The sequence below is a fragment of the Lynx rufus genome, unplaced genomic scaffold, assembly GCF_022079265.1.
Source record: "Lynx rufus isolate CCGP_SWC_20201006 ecotype Redwood Valley unplaced genomic scaffold, mLynRuf1.p SCAF_11, whole genome shotgun sequence".
Classification (NCBI taxonomy): Eukaryota; Metazoa; Chordata; class Mammalia; order Carnivora; family Felidae; genus Lynx; species Lynx rufus.
The window spans coordinates 68,352,899-68,374,253 of record NW_025814825.1 but is presented as its reverse complement, the minus strand read 5'-3'; the positions used below and the strand labels follow the sequence as shown (position 1 = coordinate 68,374,253).

The following is a 21,355-nucleotide window of genomic DNA, read 5'->3' as shown; positions in this document are numbered from 1 at the left end:
CGTGCGGGATGGGCGAGGGAGGGACCCCACCTCCAAACACCCCAGAAGGACGCACCTCGCTGGACGGGACAGCAAGGGACGAAAAGGGCTGTCCGAGGCTCTGCCCTCCCGTGCCTGTGGCCCCACGATCTGCCACCACCCGCCGCTGCCCCTTGGGCCTCTGGTAGATGGCTCGGCACCAGCAGAACCAATGCGCGACCGCCCTCGACACCCGGAAGGGACGGCGGGAGCCCGGGGCTGGCACCTTGCCCAGGCAGGCAGGACACAGCCCGTGCCCACGTCCATCGGCTGCTGTGCCCTGCCCCTGCCCCTCAGCACCTCGGATCTCAGCCTGCCGGACCCCAAGGCCAGGAGGAAGGGGGGCCCAGGGCCATCCCCAGCATCTCCTACTGTGTCCTATTCACACGGCATGGCCGCGGGCTCAGCAGAGCTGCAGGAGGGCAGGGGACAGGGGCAGGGGACCGTCCCCCAGCTGCCCCTCCCCCAACGCCCCACCTGCGCCACCCTCCTCCAAGCTGCCCTCGGAGCTGTGGACCCCTCACACCCTGGCAGGGCCAGTCGCCCACGGCCCTCGCCGAGCTGGACGCCTGGCCACCCAGCTCCTCTCACCCACAAGGTCTCCCCAGGCATCCCGTGCCTCGGAGTGGCCTCTCCAACGTACTACCTGGGGAGTCCCACGTGTACACGTGCCACGTGCTCAACTCCACTGCCGCCTGTCATCCGGAAACACCTGAGCTTCCCCTGGCCCCCTGGCCACGCTGGCCACCCGTCTGCTCACGCAGCACGCACCCTGGGACACAGCCGTCTGTCCACCGCTTCCAACCCGCCCCCGAGCATCCGCAACAGAATTCGCGCCGACCACGGGCTCCGCCAATACCTGTTCAACGCTCGGTGCCAGCACCTGACCCCTCATCCGGCAGCGCCTCCCCCTGAAGCCTCGGACCCGGGTCCTCCCCACACCCCGGCCCAGACCCCACCGTGGCCTCCCACGTGGCTTTGCCACCTTTATGCTGCCACCAGAGGACCCTCCTGAAAGGTACCCTAATGTCCCCAGAAGCTCCCAACGCCCCCCCCCAACCATGCGGAGACCCCCACCCAGAGGGAGAGGAATCGGAACAGGGGCCTCCGCGGAGGCACGTGACGCCCCGCACAGCCAGCCCCAGGACAGCCCCAGCCCGCACCCGACCCGGACAAAGCACGGTCTCCACAAAGAGCAGGTACTCACGGCACAAACAGGCCATCTGAGAGGCACGCGGTCACGGCACCTCTTACCTGATAGAACTCCCGCAGCCAGTTCTTCTGCAGGTTTTCTGGCTATAAATTAGGAAGAGAAAAAGAAAACACAGTCAGATCGTCGACACAGCCCCAAAGAGCCACGAGCAGACGCTGGGGTGGTGAACACCACCTCGCGGGCCTCACTGTGGGGCCCGTGCTGGGGGGGGGGGGCATCCACATGGGGGACCTCCCACCCCCCAGAAGGGGGCCTGGCTCTCAGTCCCCGGGGACCAAACTCGCCAGGCGACAGGCAGGCCCCGCAGTGCCGGGCGTCCACGGCCGACCCTCAGCCCTGCTCTGTCCCCATGGGGTCACGGGGAGGGACGGTCCACAGCCGGACCAGTGTCTGCACAGGACGGCACAGCACCCCAGCAGCCCCCACCCGCAGTCAGCGAGCCCCCCAGACTCCGTCGTCTCCCCGGCGGGCAGCAGGGAGGACGCCGTCCCAAAAAAAGAACCCGGGGCGGGTCTGGGCAGCACGAGCACCAGGTGCACGGAAAGGCGCGTCGTGGGCCGTCGGGGACAGCCAGGCCCACCCGGCAGGCCCCCTGCGCACACCCCGTGGCGGATGCAGAGGAGTCGGAGCCCCCAGGTGCTGCGGGAAACAGTCCAGCGGGTCCCTAAAGCGCGAATCAGAGTCTACACGTGATCCAGCAAAATGCAAACAGCCGTCACAGAGAAACGGGCAGCGACACCAGGGCACCGGTCAGAGTCGCCAAAAGGTGGACACGGCCCAAATGCCCACGCGCGGATGAACGAATGAGCAAAACACCGCCCATCCACACAAATGACTGCGACTCGGCCTTAAACAGGAAAGAAGCTCGGCCACCCGCTACAGCACAGCGACCCTCAAAAACACGCGCCACGTGGGAGAACCCAGACACAAAAGGGAAGTAACACGTGACTCCACCTTCAGCACGGTCCGCGCAGACAGGAAGCGGACCGTGGCCAGGGGTGGGGGTGGCCGCTGCTGGGCACGGGTTTCCCCATCACGGGGTGATGGACACGCTGTAACGTGGACCGCGGTGGTGGCCGCAAACTCGGGGAGTCCACGCACTCTCCCACCGCCCGAACCGGCGACACCGCGAGCCCTGGCCTACGTGGCCAGAGCAAGGGGGGCCTCCCGGGACGGAGGCCCGGACACGCGGCCGGGCCCCAGCAGTCCTGCCGGCCCCCAGTCCCGGCACGGACGAAAGAGCCGCGGGCAGGCCGTCCACTGACAGGACGACGCGGCCACCTTCCAGTGCAAGTGCTCCCGGGCGCGGAGGAGGAGACCACGCGGCTGCACGACCCGAGGACCGGATCGTGGCCAGGATGCAGCTCCCGACGCCATTCCTGAGGACAGAACACCAGCGTGCAGAGCGCAGCGTGCGAGCCAAGGGCCACCCTCCGGTTTCTTCACTTCTGATATGCTTACGGTCACCACACGTTACTTTCGTATTTGAGGGGTTTTTAAGTTTGCTTATTTACTTTGAGAGAGAGAGCAGGAGGGGCAGAGAAAGAATCCCACGCAGGCTCTGTTTTGTCAGCACGGAGCCTGACGCAGGGCTCGATCTCACGGTTCGCGAGTTTGTGACCTGAGCCGAGACCAAGAGTCGGACGCTTAACCGACTGAGCCACCCAGGCGCCCCTACTTTCGTAATTTGTAACTTCGTGTTCAAAACTTAAAGCAGAGACCGTGACGGCTCTCGGACGCGGTGCAGCACGCTAACCACCGGCCGCTACAAGCCACCGTGAGAGGCGAACGGGGAAAACTCCGCGGAGGGCACGACGGTGGCCCCCCGGGTGCCTCCTGCAGCAGCAGCTGCTACCGACGGGCCGGGCCGGGCCGAGAGCGACGCTTCAAACACGCCTCGACGTGCACGCACACCCACACCCACACACACCCACCCGCGCGCGGTGGCCCCAGGGCTGGACGGTGTGGCCCACAGGACGCTCCCACTGACACAGGGACCGGCACTGTCGGTGGAACCCTCCACGATGACAGACTTGCAGCAGCCAAATTCACACTTGAAATGTGGTTCCTGTGGCTAAATCGCTGCATTTTTAACATCACTTAATTTTAAACCGCACGCGTAGCTGGTGACGTTCGCGGGCAGCACGGCTCCACGGAAGGTTCGAGGTCCCTGCTCTGAAGCAAACACAACGCTGACACATACACATGATGAGACGGCGCACACAGAAAGGGAGGAACGTCTCACCCACCCCGCCTGTGACGATCAGCACAGACACCCACGCTCAAGGAGTGTGACAGCACATTAAAGGCTCACCCCTCACAACCAACCGCGTGGACTATCCGCGAATGCACAGAAGGCTCCACCGGGAAAGCGGCCGAGGCAACCGGCCGCACCAGCAGCTCAGAGAAATCGGCCGATTCTCGTCACAGGTAACGGGACAGCCGGGACCCCGGTCCAGCCGCAGCCACACGGGCTTGCAAGTCCCGCTCCGGGCATCACGCCGGCGTCTCCTGGACCCGCCAGGGAGCTGGAGCGGGCAGCAAACCGCCACCCCGGAGCCCAGACAGACAGGAGAACACTAGAGTCGCGGCGCAGACCTGCTCTCCCGGAGAAGATGCTGGAACCAAAGCCTAGTACCGGGGCGCCAACGGTCAGCCGTGACCTGCGGGAAGCCGGGCTCGGACGAGTGTGCAGAGAAGCCCTCGGGACCACGTCGAGGAGGCCCAACGCTGTGGTGGGTTCTCCCTCCAGGTAGCCCGGCACGTGCTCACGGTCTAGGTCGGAGAAGGATCCCTGGAGAAAGGCCCCTCCTGGCGCCGGCCGGGGGACGGGGGGAGCAGCCTCGGTGAAATACACCCAGCGCCCTCTCCACACCGAAAGCCCGCCACGCCGGGGAAGGGGGGTCACCCGGGCCCAGGCCACCCCTGGAAAGGGCGCCTCCCCCCAACCTGCCTGCCTACGGCCCCGAAGGAACGGGGGAGGGGTCACAGTGCAGGGACACAGGCGCAGCCACAGTCCGAGACGGGCCGCAGACCGCGGGGCGCTCCTCGTCCCCCCGCCGTGCCAGCACAAGGCAGGGCTCCGGCGCAAGAGGGCGCGACACAGACCGCCTGTGAGCTGCCCTCACGGAGCCCCCGGGACACAGGCGAGGGCACCGGGGGACCACGAAGCCTCCGACGCCATGGCCGCGGCACGCCGTAAACACGGCCCAGGGCCACGTTAACAGAAGGCCTCACGCGACCTCAGCCCCTGGGACCCGACGCTTCAAGTCCAGCTCCCGGCAAAAAACTACCAGGCTGCCTAACAGGCGAGGGGAAAACAGTGCAAAGACGCAGAAAACGCGTCTGAGTCCCTCTCGGCTGGGACTCCGATTCCGGAGGGCACACGGAGGGTGCTGACGGACAGCCTGGAGGGCACACGGGGACGGACGGCCACGCGAGCAGCGCGGCGGAAGCTCTAAGAACCCAAAGCAGACGCTAAAATCAAACCCACTGTAACAACATGAAGAATGCCTCCGGCGGGCTCATCAACACGCCGCACACGCGGAGGGAGGGAGCCGCGAGCTAGAAGACCCGTCAGCGGAAACTTCCAAAACATAACGCCGAGAAGAACACTGACAAAAGGACAGAACGTCCAGGAATCATGAGACGATCCACATGACGGGTTTCAGGAAGAGGCAGAAAAGAGAGTGGAAAACACCTGCGGGGTCCTAAGGACCGAATTTTTCAGTGAAGGACAAACACCAGACACAGACGCTCCCTCGCGGGGAGAGCACTCGGTGCCACACCCCCCAGAACGGCTACTCGCAGGCACACAGGATCCAACGTGCACCAAGCCGGGGACAGAGAGCATCTGGGAAGACGGAGGAAACGGGAACCCGGGCCGGATCACGGCGACCTTCCCGACAGCAACGCGAGCAAGCACGCAGTCGGGCGGGAAGCTCCCCGCGGTGAGAGGGAGCACGAGCCACCCAGGACTCTGCGTCCAGCAAAACCATCTCTCCAAAGCCAAGTTGAAATAAAGGTGTTCTCACCTGGGAAAACTCATCACCAGGGGACAGGCCCTAAAGGTAACGTTTTAAAAAGTTCTCCAGGGAGAAGGAAATTATACAGATGAGAAGAGTGGATTCGTTGGGGTGCCTGGGTGGCTCAGTCGGTTGAGCGTCCGACTTCGGCTCAGGTCACGATCTCACAGTTCGTGAGCTCGAGCCCCACATCAGGCCCTGTGCTGACGGCTCGGAGCCCGGAGCCTGCTTCGGATTCTGTGTCTCCCTCTCTCTCTGCCCCTCCCCTGCTCTGTCGGGCTCTGTCTCTCTCTCCAACATAAACCTTAAAAAATTTTTGAAAAGAAAAGAGTGGATTCGCATGAAGAAAGACAAAGAAGAAATAAATGAAACTTCTTCAATAAACGTCTGCAACCATTAACGTCAAGTTAACAGACCAGGAAGTGCCTGCACGCGCCCCACCCCTGTGCTCCCCGAGAACCCCTCCCCGGGGAGTCTGGGCGCCCATGGAAATGATAAGATGTCACTCCCCTGGTCAGGGGACACCAGTGGCAAAGGTGGAAGGATTCTGCAGGTATAATTAAACCCCAAGATTAGTTGATCTTAAGTTCATCAGAAGGGGCGTTATCCTGGGTGGGTCTGCCCTTATCAGATGTCAGCTGGGCAATTTTCCAAGAGGCTCTAAAGGTCGGGGAGGGGAGGCCGAGCACTGGCTCTCTGTGGCCCGCCCTCACCTCTGCCGCAGCAAGGTGCTGACGTGGGCCAAACCCGGGGCGGCGCACTTCCCTCCAGGTGAGGGCGGGGGCCTCCCCCCCCCCCCTCAGCTGCGCCTGGATGCCCACCCCCCAGAACCGAGAGGCGGGGCCGCTGTGGAAGCCTGCACTTGTGCTGCTGTCACACGGGCAGAAAACTGACACACGTCCTCCGTGTTACGAACACGGGCGGGTTGCATACAACGGAACAGTTGGTGTCCCTCTGAACGCTTCGCCCGCTCAGATTTTACTGTGAAATAAGGTCTCTGGGGAGGACTCCGATCCCACTGCGGGAGGAGCCTTGACCACGAGAGCAGCCATGTGGCCTGACGTCCCGCCCTCCCTCTGGCGCCTGCCTTTCTCAACTACGCGTTTCACGTTTGGGTGCAGACAGCCATCAACATTGCCTTAATTTACTGGTTTTCCGGTGGGTTTTTGTTTACTTTTTCACTCAACAACAAACATGGTTTTCATTCATCTTCTCATGTGACTTTAGTTTATGACATAATTCTGTATTTTGGCTTTTTGAGTTAAATGTTTTCTTTATTCTTTCTTGTTCTGTAGCAACAGAGTTGAGTGTGATGGAACCATGTGTTAGAAATGACACACAGCACACGCACTCACACCCTGGAGCCGGTCCCTGTCTTGTGGGGAAATGCTTGCCCCCCCCCCCAAGGTCAGGAACGGGGCAAAGACGCCGTCATTTCCGTAACACCTAGACCAACGCCAAAGAGATTAAGGAATAAGACGAAAGAGAGAGAACAACCCGGAGGGTACAGGTGAGAGGACAGCATGTGCAAAGGACCAGGGTCGGCGATGAAACTAAAACAGACATAAAAGCACTGAGGAAAAAGTAGCAGGATGTAAAAGTGAGACCCAAAATCAACAGCTGTCCTAAACACAAACACTGGTCACCAGATGAGCTGAGGAGGAAACCCCATCACAACTGCAACACCGAACAAAGATGACGCTTAGGGACCAACGTTTAGCTGTGAAAATTCTGTGCACGAAAAGCAGCAGGACGCTCCTGGCGGAGGCGACGCCAGACTGGAGGCCACGGGACGACGCCCTCACCTCCCCCCACCCCGGGAGGCTGGCCCAGCGCCATCCCGCACCCCTGGGCGAGGCCCCGCAGCCCCACTAGGCCAGCGGACTCCAAAGCTCACGGAAAACACACTATGACTCAAAGTCTGCCCGCCGCTGCTGAACAGAACCACACGCTCGACCACAACGAACGTCGAAAGGCACATGGGCGAGGGCTCGGCTGCCCGACGCCGAAGAACCGGACGGCAAAGCAAAACGACGACAGGTCTGATGGAGAAATGACCAAAAGACGCCAAGGGGGCTGACACGAGTGAGAGGCTCGCCTCTGCGGACGAGAGCCGGGCAGCGGCCGGGCGGGGGCGCTCGTCCCCGCGTCCTTGCCCACGGCTGCGGCCCAACCCGCGGCACACCCATGCAGAGCCCCCCCGACAGCGCCGCTCTCCACAGCCACCGCGGCGGCCGGATAGAGCAGGGCAGGAGGCCCAGGGAGCCAGACGGGCCATGCCCCCCGCCCCCGCGGGAGCACATGCCGCAGAAAAGCGGCAATGAGGGCGGCCGAGGCCCTTGGAGGCGACGGGGCCCGTGACTGCAGGCCCTACGCAGACCCCCTTGTACCGAGGCCACATGAGCCCAGCCAGGGCCTCGTGCGCTCCATGAGAACCTCCCCCCCCCACCACCACTCTCCTGCAGCTCGCCCGGTGCCCCAGGCGGCGGCCTGGCCTCTAGCCTAACACACCTCTGTCCCCCTCTCCCTCCCACCTGCGGGAGCCACCCCCACCTGACCCCGCAGTGGCTGCCTAAGCGGAAGACGGGACAGGGACCCCTCCCTCCCTCTCTCTGTCTCTCTGTCTCCCTGTCTCTCTCTGTGTCTGCCTTCACTGCCTGGCCCTTGTAGGCAGCGAACACGGCAAACGCTCACGAACACACTAACTACAGATGTGCAGTTAAGACCTATAGAAGCATCTGGGGGCGCCTGGGTGGCTCAGTCGGTTGAGCGTCCGACTTCGGCTCAGGTCATGATCTTGTGGTTCACGAGTTCAAGCCCCACGTCCGGCTCTGTGCTGACAGCTCAGAGCCTGGAGCCTGCTTCAGATTCTGTGTGTTTCTCTCTCTGCCCCTCCCCCTGCTTGCGCTCAGTCTCTCTCTCTCAAAAATAAATAAAAACATTAAAAAAATTAAAAAAAAAAAAAAAAAAGACCTGTAGAAGCATCTGGAAAGAGGACTTTCTCAGGAAGGAAGCCAAGGTCTGGGCCGCAACGGGAAAGAAAGTGCCGGAAGCAGGAGCTGCTGTCACAGGAGGGAGCCCCCACCCACGGTGAGGCCTGAGGAGGACGGGAACAGTCCCTTGCCGTGCTCACCTCTGGTGGGAAGGGGGGCCATGGGGACAGGCCTTCCAGGGGGAACCCACCCCATTGTGACTCCCACCCCCACGTGCCGAACCCCGTCCGGGTGGTGGCGTCCACGCAGCCGCTGGCTCGTGTGGCCCGGGCACAGCTCTGTCAGGAGGAGGGGCCGCAGGCTGGGCTCAGGGCTGCAAGCCGCCACGGCCCGAGTCCTGCGGGCCTCATCCCGACAGGCTAGCACGAAGCCGGCCCGCGGTGGCGACGGGCCCCGTGTTCGCACACAGCGTATGCCAGCCCAGAAACTCCGCTTTCTCAAATACATCCTTAAAACTTTCAAATACGAGTCATTTAAAACAATCGAGCGCCAGGGGCTCCCTAAGCCTGGGTGCAGAGCAGGCCAAGGCCTCCGGTCCGCACCACCGATGTCCCGGGAAATCCCACCCCTCGCCAGACGCCTATCCCTGCGGAGGAAAACCGTTTCCTTTCACGAGAAAGGAAGTCTTGCCTGCACGTTCAGAAATACTGAGGCTAAAAATAGTTTTGTGAAAGGAAGCGAAGGTGGGCCTTCCACCAGGAGAACGCGCACGGAGCAGTGCAGGGCGGTCGGGGCCTCACTGCGGAGGAGCAGGGACAGGGCCGCCCGCACCGCTCCTCCCCTCGGCCACCACTCCTTTCGCGGCAGCCGCCACGGCAAGAGCATCCAAAGTGGGAATGAAAAGCGCAAGAGATCCTCCCTCGGACGACGGCTCAGAAACGCGCCCTCTTCAATTACGCACGAGGCAGGATCGTGCTCAGCATGTGGCAAAGACGTGCTCGGGACCCGTCGCCACCGGGAACAAGGCCTGGGCGAACCTGACCACGAACGAACGTTTTCTCCTCAAGGGTGCCTGGGGACAAAATACACTCACGATGACAACGTACGGTCACTGAGGACTGACTTCTGAGAAACGAAGGTTTAATCGGGAATAACGGCCTATAAAAACCGAAATGACCCACCCCATGGACACCTTCCACCCAGGCCGGCCATCGGGGCTGAGACCATTTCTCAGCAGAGACCTGCCCAGCCGGGCCCGCCTGCCAGATGCACAAACCAGAGAGGGCGAGGCTGGACCGCGGGCACCCTAGCAACAGGTGGGAACGTGCCCCGTCCCGGAGCCGCACAGCCGCCCTGCCTACCCGCCCGCGGACAGGCCTCCCTGGGCCCCCGGTACTGCTCTGTCCATCAGGACTCTGCTCAGAATCCCCCACGGACAGGCGGGTGGCTGCTGCGGAGGGTGGGGCCCTCACCCCCACGGTTGGGACCCCGGGGCCTCACGGGCAGACATCTGAGACACCGAACCCCCCGCGGTCCGGTCCCGTCCAACCTCCGCAACGGCCAGCAGTCCACATGCCACCGCGTTCACACGGCTTCTCCGGGTTTGCAAAAGACCGTGAGCGCGGCCCTTGTAACGTCACACCTGAGAGGCCGAACGCAAACCCCCTCAGACCGCAGAGCGGGCATGGGGGGCTGGGCAGGAGTGAGGGGGTCATGCAGGGCACCCCCAGGTGCACAGGTGACGAAACCTGAACTCCAGCTCTAAGCGCGCGCCTGGGTTTGGGAACACAGATGCGCGGCAGCAGCAAAGTCCAGAACGCAGGCGGCGGGCTGCGGGAGAGGAGACCGCGGGCGGGGAGGGCCCAGAGAAGGGCGCCACGGCCTCCGTCGGGCACAGGCCGCTCTCGGGCCGATGCTCAAGGAGGCCGCTTCTCAAAGGCGAGTGCCAGGAGACCTGGCAGGGGAGGCTCAGAGCACGGCGGGCAGCCTCCGGTGCCGCCCGGGTCCCGCGCCCCGCGCCCCGTCGCCGCCCCCGCAAGACTGTGCGGTGGGTCGGGCAGCTTCCAAACTCCCACGTGACAGGGTGCAGACTCGGGACCCACCGTGCCCCACGTCCCCCACGAGGAGGCGCACCCACAGCCCGACGGAGAGCCCAGTGTCGCCGTGTCCTCTGTGGAGGGCACCTGCCTGCCTCTGCCGGGGAGGCCCCGAGGCAGTAAGTGAGGGCAGAAACGTGGCTTCTTCCCATGGAGGGTCACCCTCTGGGGCCCCGAAGGGGAACACAGACCGGCCAGAGCACACCAAGGCCAGCCTCTGGGAGCACTTTCCTCTGCCCGTTTCCCAAGTGACACGCTCACTTCCGATTCCCCAAGTATCCACACACAATAGTGGGACGTGGGTTTCAGAGACATGTGGCTCATCCCCGGCTGTGATCCCACAGAAGGACGGGGTCGCCCAGGGCTGTGAGGGGGTGAGCCTAAGCTGCCGTGATCCACGGGGCTGCCTTCCCCAACCTGCAGCGCGGGGCCTCTGGCTCATGAGACTGCAGAGAGGGGTCCCCGGGGACCTCAGCTACGGTGGAGGAAGGCAGCACCCGGGGGGAAGAAATCACAGAAATGCAGAGTCTGGAAGGAAAAGCAGTGTGGTGTCTGAAGAACGTGAACACAGCCCGAGGTCCATGAAAACATGACAGAGGGGGGGCGCCTGTCGGTTAAGCGCCGACTTCGGCTCAGGTCACGATCTTGCGGTCCGTGAGTTTGAGCCCCGCGTCGGGCTCTGTGCTGACAGCTCAGAGCCTGGAGCCTGCTTCTGATTCTGCGTCCCCCTCTCTCTCTCTGCCCCTTCCCCGCTCGTGTGCTCTCTCCCTCTCTGTCTCTCTCTCCCTCTCTCCCTCTCTCACAAATAAACATTAAAAATAATAATAAAAAACAAGACGTGACAGGGAGAACTGGCCCCGCGCAGCTCAGGGCCACGTGCCCAGGCCAGCGCCCACCCCGACCACACGGAGGGGTCACAGGCTGAGTTTCACGCACAACTGCAGGTGACAAACAATAAAGCAAATCAAATGAAAAGCTGGCTCTTAAACAGATTAATACAATTGATGAGCCGCTAGGCGGGTGAATCAGGAAGAAAAGGACACAGGTGACCAGCATCAGAAGTCAAAGGTGACCAATGCAGACGTTCAAAGAACAATGAGCACACGTGAACGTTTGAACGTTATGTCAACAGGCTGAAGAACTGGGGTGAAGGGAACAAATGCCTCACAAAGTGGAAGGACACGCAGTGAAACAGAACCTTCTCTATTAAAGAAATGCGGTTTGCACCAAAAACCTTCCTACGGAACAGTGACGGGTTCTCCGGTGAGTCCCATCAACCGCCCCACCAACCTCACACGGCTCCTTCCCGTTTGTTCTACGAAGCCAGCGCGGCGCCAATGGCAAACCCTGGCAAACGTGTTTGAAGGCACGGTGCAGAAAGAACCACGGCCCCGCGTGTGCACGTGTGTGAGCGTGCCCACAGGCCACGTGCAGAAATACGTAAGGGAAAACCCAGCGTGACCAAGTGAGTTTGGCCCAGGGATGCCGCTCCGGTCTGGCACAGTTGAAACCGGTGGAACTCCCAAATTTACAGACTAAAGGGAAAACTACAGGATCACGTCCATAGACGCAGAACACGCATTTGACAGCTTGCCACAGCCTCAGCACACCCCCTCCCCCACCGCACCCGGCGCCTCCTCCCGTGGCACCCGGCACCCCCTGCCCCGTGGTGCCTGCCACCCCCGTCCTGTGGCACCCGGAACCCCCCGCCCCGTGGCGCCTGCCACCCCCGGCCTGTGTCACCCCGCACCCCCCGCCCCGTGGCGCCTGCCAACCCCGGGCTGTGGCACCCGGCACCCCCTGCCCCGTGGTGCCTGCCACCCCCGTCCTGTGGCACCCGGCACCCCCCGCCCCGTGGCGCCTGCCACCCCCGGGCTGTGGCACCCGGCACCCCCTGCCCCGTGGCGCCTGCCACCCCCCGTCCTGTGGCACCCGGCACCCCCCCACCCCATGGCGCCTGCCACCCCCGGCCTGTGGCACCCGGCACCCCCCGCCCCATGGCGCCTGCCACCCCCGGCCTGTGGCACCCGGCACCCCCCGCCCCGTGGCGCCTGCCACCCCCGGGCTGTGGCACCCGGCACCCCCCGCCCCGTGGTGCCTGCCACCCCCGTCCTGTGGCACCCGGCACCCCCCCCGCCCCATGGCGCCTGCCACCCCCGGCCTGTGGCACCCGGCACCCCCCGCCCCATGGCGCCTGCCATCCCCCGCATTCCACTGCGAGAGGAGCACCCGCGCTCGCCCCCGGCCGGGCACGGAAGCAGAGAAGACAACGTGCAGCGGGCTGTGTCTGCAGGTGCTGACCGCGGACACACGGACAGAGGGGCCCTGAGGACTCGGCCAGCACGGCCACCGGCTACAAGATCAATCCACGAGATCTGGTGCGCGTGTCTTTACAACAACAGCAGATAACTGGAAAGTGAAACATTCGAAAATACTGTTGACGGTAAACTACCGCAAAAACCACAAATTATGTAGGAACGCGTTTAATGAAAGACACACAAGACCTCTGGGCTGACAACCGCAAGAGATGCTGAGAGAAGCGAAGACCCGAGTAGAAGAAGAGACCTGCCATCCTCATAAGCCCCAGGCTCCGCACCGGGAGACGGCAGTGCCCCCACGCTCGCGACGGATCTGGGCGGCCCCGGCCGTAGTTCCAGCCGCTTCTGCGAAACGGACAAACTGTCTCTGACGCACACGTGCAAATGCAAAGGGCTGAGAACGCCCAAAGCAATCCGCGGAAGGACGGACAACGGAGCCGGGGGGCTCCCGCGGACGCCCAGCCTCACCATGAAGCTGTCGTGACCAGGACAGGTGGCCCTGGAGTCACATTCAATGAGCAGATCGATACAACAGAACAGTCAGAAAGAGACACACACGACTGATTTTCAACCAAGGCGCCAAAGCAACCCACCGGGGAAGACAAACTTATCCACCCACGGCGGTGAGCTAGCCGGCGCCCGTGGGGAAAGGCACACCTCCACCGTACCGACTCACACACAAAAATTAACTCGAGATGAAAACCCTAAGTGTATGTGGATCCTGAGAAACTTAACAGAAACCCATGGGGGAGGGGAAGGAAAAAAAAGAAGAGGTTAGACTGGGAGAGAGCCAAAGCATAAGGAGATTCTTAAAAACTGAGAACAAACTGAGGGCTGATGGGGGGGTGGGAGGGAGGGGAGGGTGGGTGATGGGTATTGAGGAGGGCACCTGTTGGGATGAGCACTGGGTGTTGTACGGAAACCAATCTGACAATAAATTTCATATATTAAAAAAAAAACAAAGAAAACCCTAAGTGTAAAAGATAAAACCACACAGCTAAAGAACACAACAGGAATGGGGCGCCTGGGTGGCTCAGTCGGTGAAGCGTCCGACTTCGGCTCAGGGCATGATCTCACAGTCTGCGAGTTTGAGCCCCGCGTCGGGCTCTGTGCTGGCAGCTTGGAGCCCGGAGCCTGCTTCAGATTCTGGGTCTCCCTCTCTCTCTCTGCCCCTCCCCCGCTCACATTCTGCCTCTCTCTCTCTCTCAAAAAGAAACATTAAAAAGAAAAAAAAAGGCAACGGGAAGAATGTCTTCCCAGCTCGGCGGCCGGCAGACTTCCTAGGGTAGAGGGAGCAACAATCGTGAAAAATCCTGATTAGGAACCGCTAGTCACCGAGGTCACCATCAAGAAAACGAGCAGGCGAGCCACAGTCTGGGAGCCACACACGCACAACAGGTGTGTGACGGAGGACGGGCATCTGGATACGAAAGGAACTCCTCCAAATCAGTAACAAAAACAATTCAGTCGGAAACAGGCAAAGGACGGGGCCAGAGAACTTCACCGAAAACCAACCAACCAACAGAGCGGACACACAGACGGCCAACGAGCGCCCGAAACGGGCTCCAGGTCACGACCACCCCAGCGAGCCTGAGGTGACGAGAGCCGCCGGGGCCCACACCGCTGGCGGCACGCGAAACGGCACGTTCGCGCCGGGAGAAGTTCCACGGCGACACAGCAGTTCCACTCCCAGGTGCAAGGACCTGAGAGGAAAGGAAGCGTGCGCCCAAAACACGCGTACGGGGAAGTTCACAGAGTCCGCTCGTGACGAGCAAGACGTTACAAACGAGCAGCCCCGTGAGCGTCAGCCGGAGGACAGCCGGACAGCCTGCAGCGCGGCCGGAAGCCGTGCGAGGAACGCTGCCCGCGACACGAGGGCGCAAGCTCGGCGCAGGCAACGACAGGACGCTGTGTCCAAAGCACGTGCAGGAGGCCGAGGCGACGGGGCGCAGCCCGCGTGCGGCCCGCTGGCGGGACGTCCCAGGACAGGCTAAACGGGGCCGGAGGGAAACGGGGGCCCGGCTCCCTGGCAGGGAAGGGCGGGGGAACCTTCTGGGATGACAGCTGTGCTCTACGTCTTGATAAAGGTTCGGGTTGGCCGAGACCCAGCAAATGTGTGTTTAAACGCGCACTCCTCGCTGCATGTAAATGTTGCGTCAAAAGAAAATCCAAACCGATACTGAACTCTAGCTAATGACACTCCTACTCGAGTATTTGGGAACGAGTATACTGACGTCTGCGATTTCCTCTGAAACACATAAAAGGACAGAATGACTCACGGATGAAAAGACAGATCAGTAGGTCATAAAACAAGGACAGGAACATGTTAATGACAGAACCAGCTGGTCGATACATCAGCGTTAATGGCAAAGTTCTTTCAACTTTATTATATGCTGGGAATCTTACGATAAATGTTGTGAAAGAGTTTAAAAATAAAAGATAAAAGGCTGAACTGGACAGTCTGTGAGGCCCTTTCCATGACTCTCACCACAAAGAACGGCCGGCTCCAGGGGGCCACAGACTTTCGCTTTGCTTTTCCTCAGACAGAATCGACTACAGGCCGCCAGACCCTTGCTCTCACACCGAGGCACAGCCCCTAAACCTCGGCGAAAGCTGATCCAGCCCAACCCCAGGGGCTGCAAGTGAGGCCCGGCAGCAGCAGAGTGTGGCCACAGGGTAGGGCCTCTCCGGGCAGGGGCAGTGGGAGCTGCCCTCTGTCACCCCTGGACGGCTGCAGGCCAACGAGGGAGACCAAGAGTCAGGAGCCACAGAAAATCAGGGTCATGAAACGGCAAAGCCCAAAACATCCTTTCTCCGACAATCAGACATGCTAATTCTGAGTCTCGGGAGGTTTTTGTTTTTTCTTTAACCTTAAAATTCAAGTTCAAAATAACTTAAGCCTAAAAATAGGGCCCCTGTAAAATAAACACGTGCAAAATCCTTCTCGCTGGCAACCATCATGGAGCCACGCCCTGGGCAGCGCGGAGTGTCTCACGCCCCCCCCACCGCCCCCCGCATGGTCCCTGTGCTGCAGGAGACGGACAGGGCTGGAGGCTGGGACGTGCACAAGGCTCCCCAGCCTCGGGCAAGGCTGGTTCACAGCCAGAGCCGCCGCCAAAGCCCTGTGCTCTCCAGCCGGGCTCCACAGGCTGCATCGGGAGGCAGGCCCTGGCTGGTAAGCAGACCGCGACAGACAGCATTCCCCGGGGAACAAACTCACCCTTCCCCATGTGCCGGGCACACTGCCAGCCTTGGCCCACTTTAGTCCTCGACTCGGTGAGTCAGGGGCCCGGAACCCTCGCCCTCCTGTTGGCCTCCAGCCAGGCTTGGGGGACAAGACGGAGTCCCCATCTGCGGCCCAGGATACCCAGAGAACCCGAGGTGTGGCAGTTGATGGACGGACAGGCAGCCTTTGACCGTGTTTTGGGCCAGGAGCAAGGCACACGGGCCTGCAGAGTGGGTGCCCTGGGTGGGGTGAACCAATCACCGTGAGCCCTGGGGCTGCCCACAGACCAGCTCTGGGCCACCCGTGGCCTCAGCCAACTTGACCCCAGGCTGGAGGCTGGAGGTATGAACATAGGGTTCGTAGGACATGGGGTCACCACACCTGGCCCGTGGAGCACAGGGCCACTGGTACCTATGCCTGTAGGCCATGGGGCCAGTGACATCTGACCTATAGGTCATGGGGTCAGTGACACCTGACCTGCAGGCCTTGGGGACACAGACACCTGACTTGTAGGCCGTGGGGCCATGGGGTTACTGACACCTGTCCAGCCAGGCTGTCCCAGTGCATGAGCTGGTGGGGGACAGGGGACGGATGCAGATAGACACCACCCAGGCGCTCCAGAGAGCCCTGGGGGAGAAGCTCAGTCAGAGCTAGAGGAGGCAGGACAGGGCCTGGGCAGGTGAGGCTGTCATCAGGGACAATGGGGGTGCAGAGGAGGGGCCAGATGAGAACTGAGGGGTGTCGATATTCTCCAAAAGCCTGAAACACACATTTTTACAAATCTTATCAGATATCCAAAGCAAAACTAACAAACATTTTCCCGCAAAGAAATTATAAGTGAACTCAGAAAACATGTGCTTTTCCAAGTTACTATTTTTTTAGATTTTTTTTAAAGGTTTGTTTATTTTTGAGAGAGACAGAGAAAGAGCGTAATTGGGGGAGGGGCAGAGAGACAGCGAGACCCAGAATCCGAAGCGGGATCCGTGCCCTGAGCCGTCAGCACAGAGCCCGATGCGGGGCTCGAACCCACGGACCGTGACATCACGACCTGAGCCGAAGTTGGACGCTTAGCCGATGGAGCCACCCGGGCGGCCCCCAAGTTACTATTAAGGAAAGAAAAGGAACATGAGGAAGTAACGACAGGAGGAGGGCACCGACTCGGGTCACTCGGGACAGGCACCGCCCTGAGAAACGCCACCCGCCCCCGGAGGCAGAAACTTCCCAGCAAGAGTAAGAAAGGCCGTGAGCTGTACAAACGCGGTCCCCATGCTGGCGACGGGCAGCAGGCCAGGGAGGAGCCCAGAGCGCCTTCCTGAAACGAAGTGGTCACCCGAGCCCAGGAGACTCCTTCCCGTCCCGCTTTTGTCGAGAGGCCGGGCTCCGGTCCCCGTGAGGCTGTGGCCTCGGTGTCCGTCCGGGAAGCACGGGCCCCGCAGGAAGCCGGCTCTCACAGGGCCCCCAGGACGAAGAACACAAAACACATCTCCGACGACAACTCCGCTGAACGTGGGTGTGGATGCGCCTCTCTGCTCAGGACGCCCAGGGCAGCGCAGGGCAACCGCGGGCGCCCTTCACGACAGGGAGCAAAAGCCTGAGGGCAGGTGCTTAAGGAAGACAGTCGTGAACATTATGAATTCTGCGTCCTCCACCCACACACACACAGGACTGTGGAAGGGCAGCCTGGAGCCTGCGACGCCCACGGCCCGGAGGACACGAGGCCGCCAGAGGCCCACAGGTGACCACCCTTCCCGGAGCAGGCAGGCTCGACTCTCTGGACCCGGCGTCGGGGCACCTGCTTCCGCGCCTCCCTCTGCCCACTGCTGGCACCCAGTTCCCCTCCCGTCGCGCCCTGCTTCTACCGGGGCTCACGCCACGGCGGCCGCCCCTAACAAGGGAACGTGCTCCGTGACCTCACTTCCCGCAGGCACTGCCGCCCAGGGGCACCGACGGCCCCCAGCTGCTCCCCCAGAGCCCGGGAGCTGCCCCGCCCGCACGGCCCGCTCCCCCGTGCAGATGCTGGTGCTGCCAGGGGAGCCGCACCCGCGGGGCAGGCCCTGCGACCGGCGCCCTGTCCCCAGGAAGAGACTGGCCCGAGGCCCCAGGGCCACCGGGAGTGGCTGCGGGACGTGAACCCAGGCAAGGCGCCGCGGCCAGAGGCGGGTGGGAGCTCCTCAGCAGGCCTTGCGAAACCCCTGCCAGGGCCACGGGCCCCACGGCCAGAGGGTCCTGCCCCAGACCCCGCCCCCCCCCCCCACCGCGTCCCCGTGCACACTGGTGACAGGCCTCGCCCCTCCACACATTCTCCCTTCCCCTCCCCACCCCGGGCCTCCACCATGCCCCAGACTAGGGGTCTCTCTCCTCCGGTTTCCGACGGGAGGGGCGCAGCGGCACGTGGTCACAAGGGCGCACCGACAGGTTCCACGCGGACACGCGCAGCGTCTGTAAGGCTTTCGTTGGCCCTACGCGCACCACCACAAAGATGTGAAGCACACTCCGCGGCCACGTTCCGTCCCGGAGGGAGGGGAAGCCACCCGATTTCGGTCACGTACAAGGTCACGTTTCACAGCGTTTGAAACAGACACAACACGAGGGTCCTATCTGCCTTCACTGATGCAGAATCAGAGTCTGGAGACACGGTGTGGGTACAACTCTTGTCCCAAATTTTTAGAGTTAGATTCCTGCTTTTCTTCTTTCCATTCAAGGGCAATATTAAGTCTGATTTCAAAACAGTGCCGAGTGAGGCGAAGTGGCCGACACGTGGCCAAGATGCCCACCAGAAAACTGACCCAGACGTCTGTCAGTGCTCCTCGGAGCGCAACCTGAGTGCAGCCACCGAGCCCTCCGGGACAGGAAGCCCGTGCTCCCCTCTCAAATCGGGAGCTGGACGGCTGCCCAGGAGCAAACGTGGCTGCAACGAGAGACAGAAGTGACCGAGGAGGACACAGGGTACTGGCCGGCACGCAGGAGAAGCGCGCGGGAAACCACCCGGCCCCTGGCCGCAGGCGCCGCGCCTCCTCCGAGGCAGGAACGGCCGTACTGGGCCCTGGCTCTGCCGGTTCTTGGCCACCCGGCCGCCCCTCCACGGCCCCGCGGCCCTCCCTGGGGTCCCTGCCCCACACGCGTCTCCTCCCCCGCTCCCGAGGGGACTGGGCCCGGACGCCAGCCCCCAGGTCCGATGCACTCTTTGCACCAAAACACGGGCTCCCCCGGTCACATCCGCCCCAGGGCTCAGGCCCCAGGTAAACGTGGGACACACAAAGTGGCGAGCCCGGAGAAAACACCGGCGGGGACTCACAAGTCCCCAGCGCCTCCCTGGCCGCACGTCGCTCATGCAAATTTAATCTTAGACACAAATTGGAATATCCGAGCTAGCTTGTAGGATGCCCAGGGGACCATCCAGAAACATGCAGCAATCCGGGTCGCCTCACCGGACGGGGCTGCAAGACAACAGCGGTTCCACGGCTCCGCGGGCGGCTGCCTGCCGCGCGCTGTCCCACCGGCTGCTCTCCGGGCGCCGCGGCCCTGTCCGGAATGCCCTCGCGCCTCCCACACTGCTTCTGCTCCCGTCTCAGCCGGACTCCCACGCACATGCGTCAACGCCCTTCCAGGCCTCGAGGAGCCCGCTCACAGAGCGCCCCAGGGGCCGCGGCACGCGGGGTTTCTAGACGGAAGGTCCGGGTCCGCCGGTGAGCTCACGTCCGCACGGTGGGTTGCGGGCGGTAGGCGGAGGAGGACGGACCCAGGAGAGCCCATCCCCGCAGCGCGGGAGACTCCGGTGCAGCGGTGGGGTGGCAGGCGGCCCGCCTCGGGCCTTAGGACAGAACCCAGACTCGTCCAGCGTGCGCCCCCCCTTGGGCGCTGGCGAGACGTGGACCTGTGCCGAAACTACCTTAGCTCACGAGGCAAACGCTTAATGCTGAAATGTAACCCGTGCAGTCTGCCCTCCAGGACAATCCAGAATACTCTAACACGCACACTGCTAGCCCATCGGGTGGAAAACGCACAGACCTGCACCATGCGCAGCGCAGGCCCCCGGAGCAGGACAGAGCGTGGGGCGGGAGGGGGACACAGGGCCAGGGGAATGGTGCTCCAGCCTGGACCCTCCCCAGCCACCGAGGCCTCGGGGAGCTGCCCACAGCCGGGGCACCGAGGCAAGAGGTGTCTCCCTCCTCCCATCCAGGGCTGGCCCCACAACCCGCGGGCGCTGTCCGCACTCATGTGTCACCCCGTTCCGAACCTACCCTTCACGCAGCAAACACAGCCAAGCCTGCAGGCCTGGGGCTCCGCCCCCTGGGCCGCACAGGACAAGCGCGGGTCCTCGGGGGAGGGGACCGGACCGCTGGGCAACCCCGCCTCCGCCCTGCAGCCTGACGCCGCATACAGCCTCTACCAACGCGGCCGGGGACGCGTAGGCAAGGGCAGAAACTGCAGTGAAGTGGGGTGGGGGCACCGTGGAAGAGACCGCATCTGCAGGGCCAGGGGCCGGGGTGGGCAGCAGGGAGAAGTCACATCCCCAGACAGGACGGTGCCGAGGGAACGGAACGGTCCACGGGTTCTAAGATTCACGAGAGCCACAGCGGCAGTTAGGTCAGATGGCTCTGTGGCGGCGAGTTCGAGAAGGAAGAAACCAAGGAGAGGCAGCTTTGCCGTCACACTGCAGGCCTACTGTCGTCACATCCCTGTGGCCCCTGAACACCTGACAGCAGGGGCAGGCCCCCAGAGCGCACACACTGTCTATTTTCCGGTCAGCCACGCGGCTTCCGGCCCCGAAAAAGCACGGCGCCCCACCTGCTTCCCCACAAGCCACCAGGACAGTCGCCAAATGGGTCCCTCAAATTAAAGGGGGGAAACGGACTCCCTCGGCCTCCGCTCGCTCCCCGGGCCAGCCCCGCCCTTCGGTGGACAGACCCACCGTCCTGGCGGGGCTCGGACACCGTCTACCGCGGCGTCTCGATGCACCCGCGTCTCCGCAGAGAGCGGCCACATACAAAGTCCGCTGAGCCGCCGTCCCTTCAGAAGGGGCTTTCCTTCTGCTTCCTTTCTACTCCCACATGCAAACCCGCCACCCTTCGGAGACCAAGATCCTTCATCTGCCCGACGAAGGCACCCCGCCTCTGCTCCGGCCGCGCTTTCCTCCCTCCTTTCTGACAGGCATAGGAGGTAATGGCGCGCCCTGCAATTGATCCCTGGGACCTGACGCAACCGGGTGGAACGCCGCCCCCTTAGGATTGATTTGCTGTCGGGACTGGCGGGGGGACTCGGCGTTCTTTTCCACCAGGGCTTCCACACCGTTCCACACGCCAAGTAAGCCGGCTCCTCTGGCTGAGTTGCGGCCCTTGTCCCACGCCAAGTCCCCACAGGCTGGCGTGCCCCTTTCCCAGCTCCGGAAGGCCTCACTCACCTCTCCCTGTCTTCCGCAGTTTTACTGAGACGCCGCTGACAAAATGCTGCGGAAGGTCGGGGTGAGCGACGTGGTGACCCGGGCACGTGGTGTCACCGTCACGGCAAGGTGACCTGACGTCCAGG

At 62.5% G+C, this 21,355-nt stretch overlaps 1 protein-coding gene across 10 annotated transcripts in view; it reads right to left on the bottom strand.

Annotated features, from left to right (window-relative positions):
- The window catches only part of INPP5A (inositol polyphosphate-5-phosphatase A), a 175,548-nt gene that overhangs the window by 129,404 nt on the left and 24,789 nt on the right, over positions 1-21,355 (bottom strand). For all 10 annotated transcript variants that reach the window (XR_006960969.1, XM_047073641.1, XM_047073646.1 and 7 more), the window contains exon 2: positions 1,273-1,314. Coding sequence is in view for 8 of the 10 variants with exons in the window: in XM_047073641.1 (XP_046929597.1) it covers positions 1,273-1,314 (42 nt within the window). In the remaining 2 variants the exon portion in view is untranslated. The remainder of the gene's footprint in view (positions 1-1,272; positions 1,315-21,355) is intronic.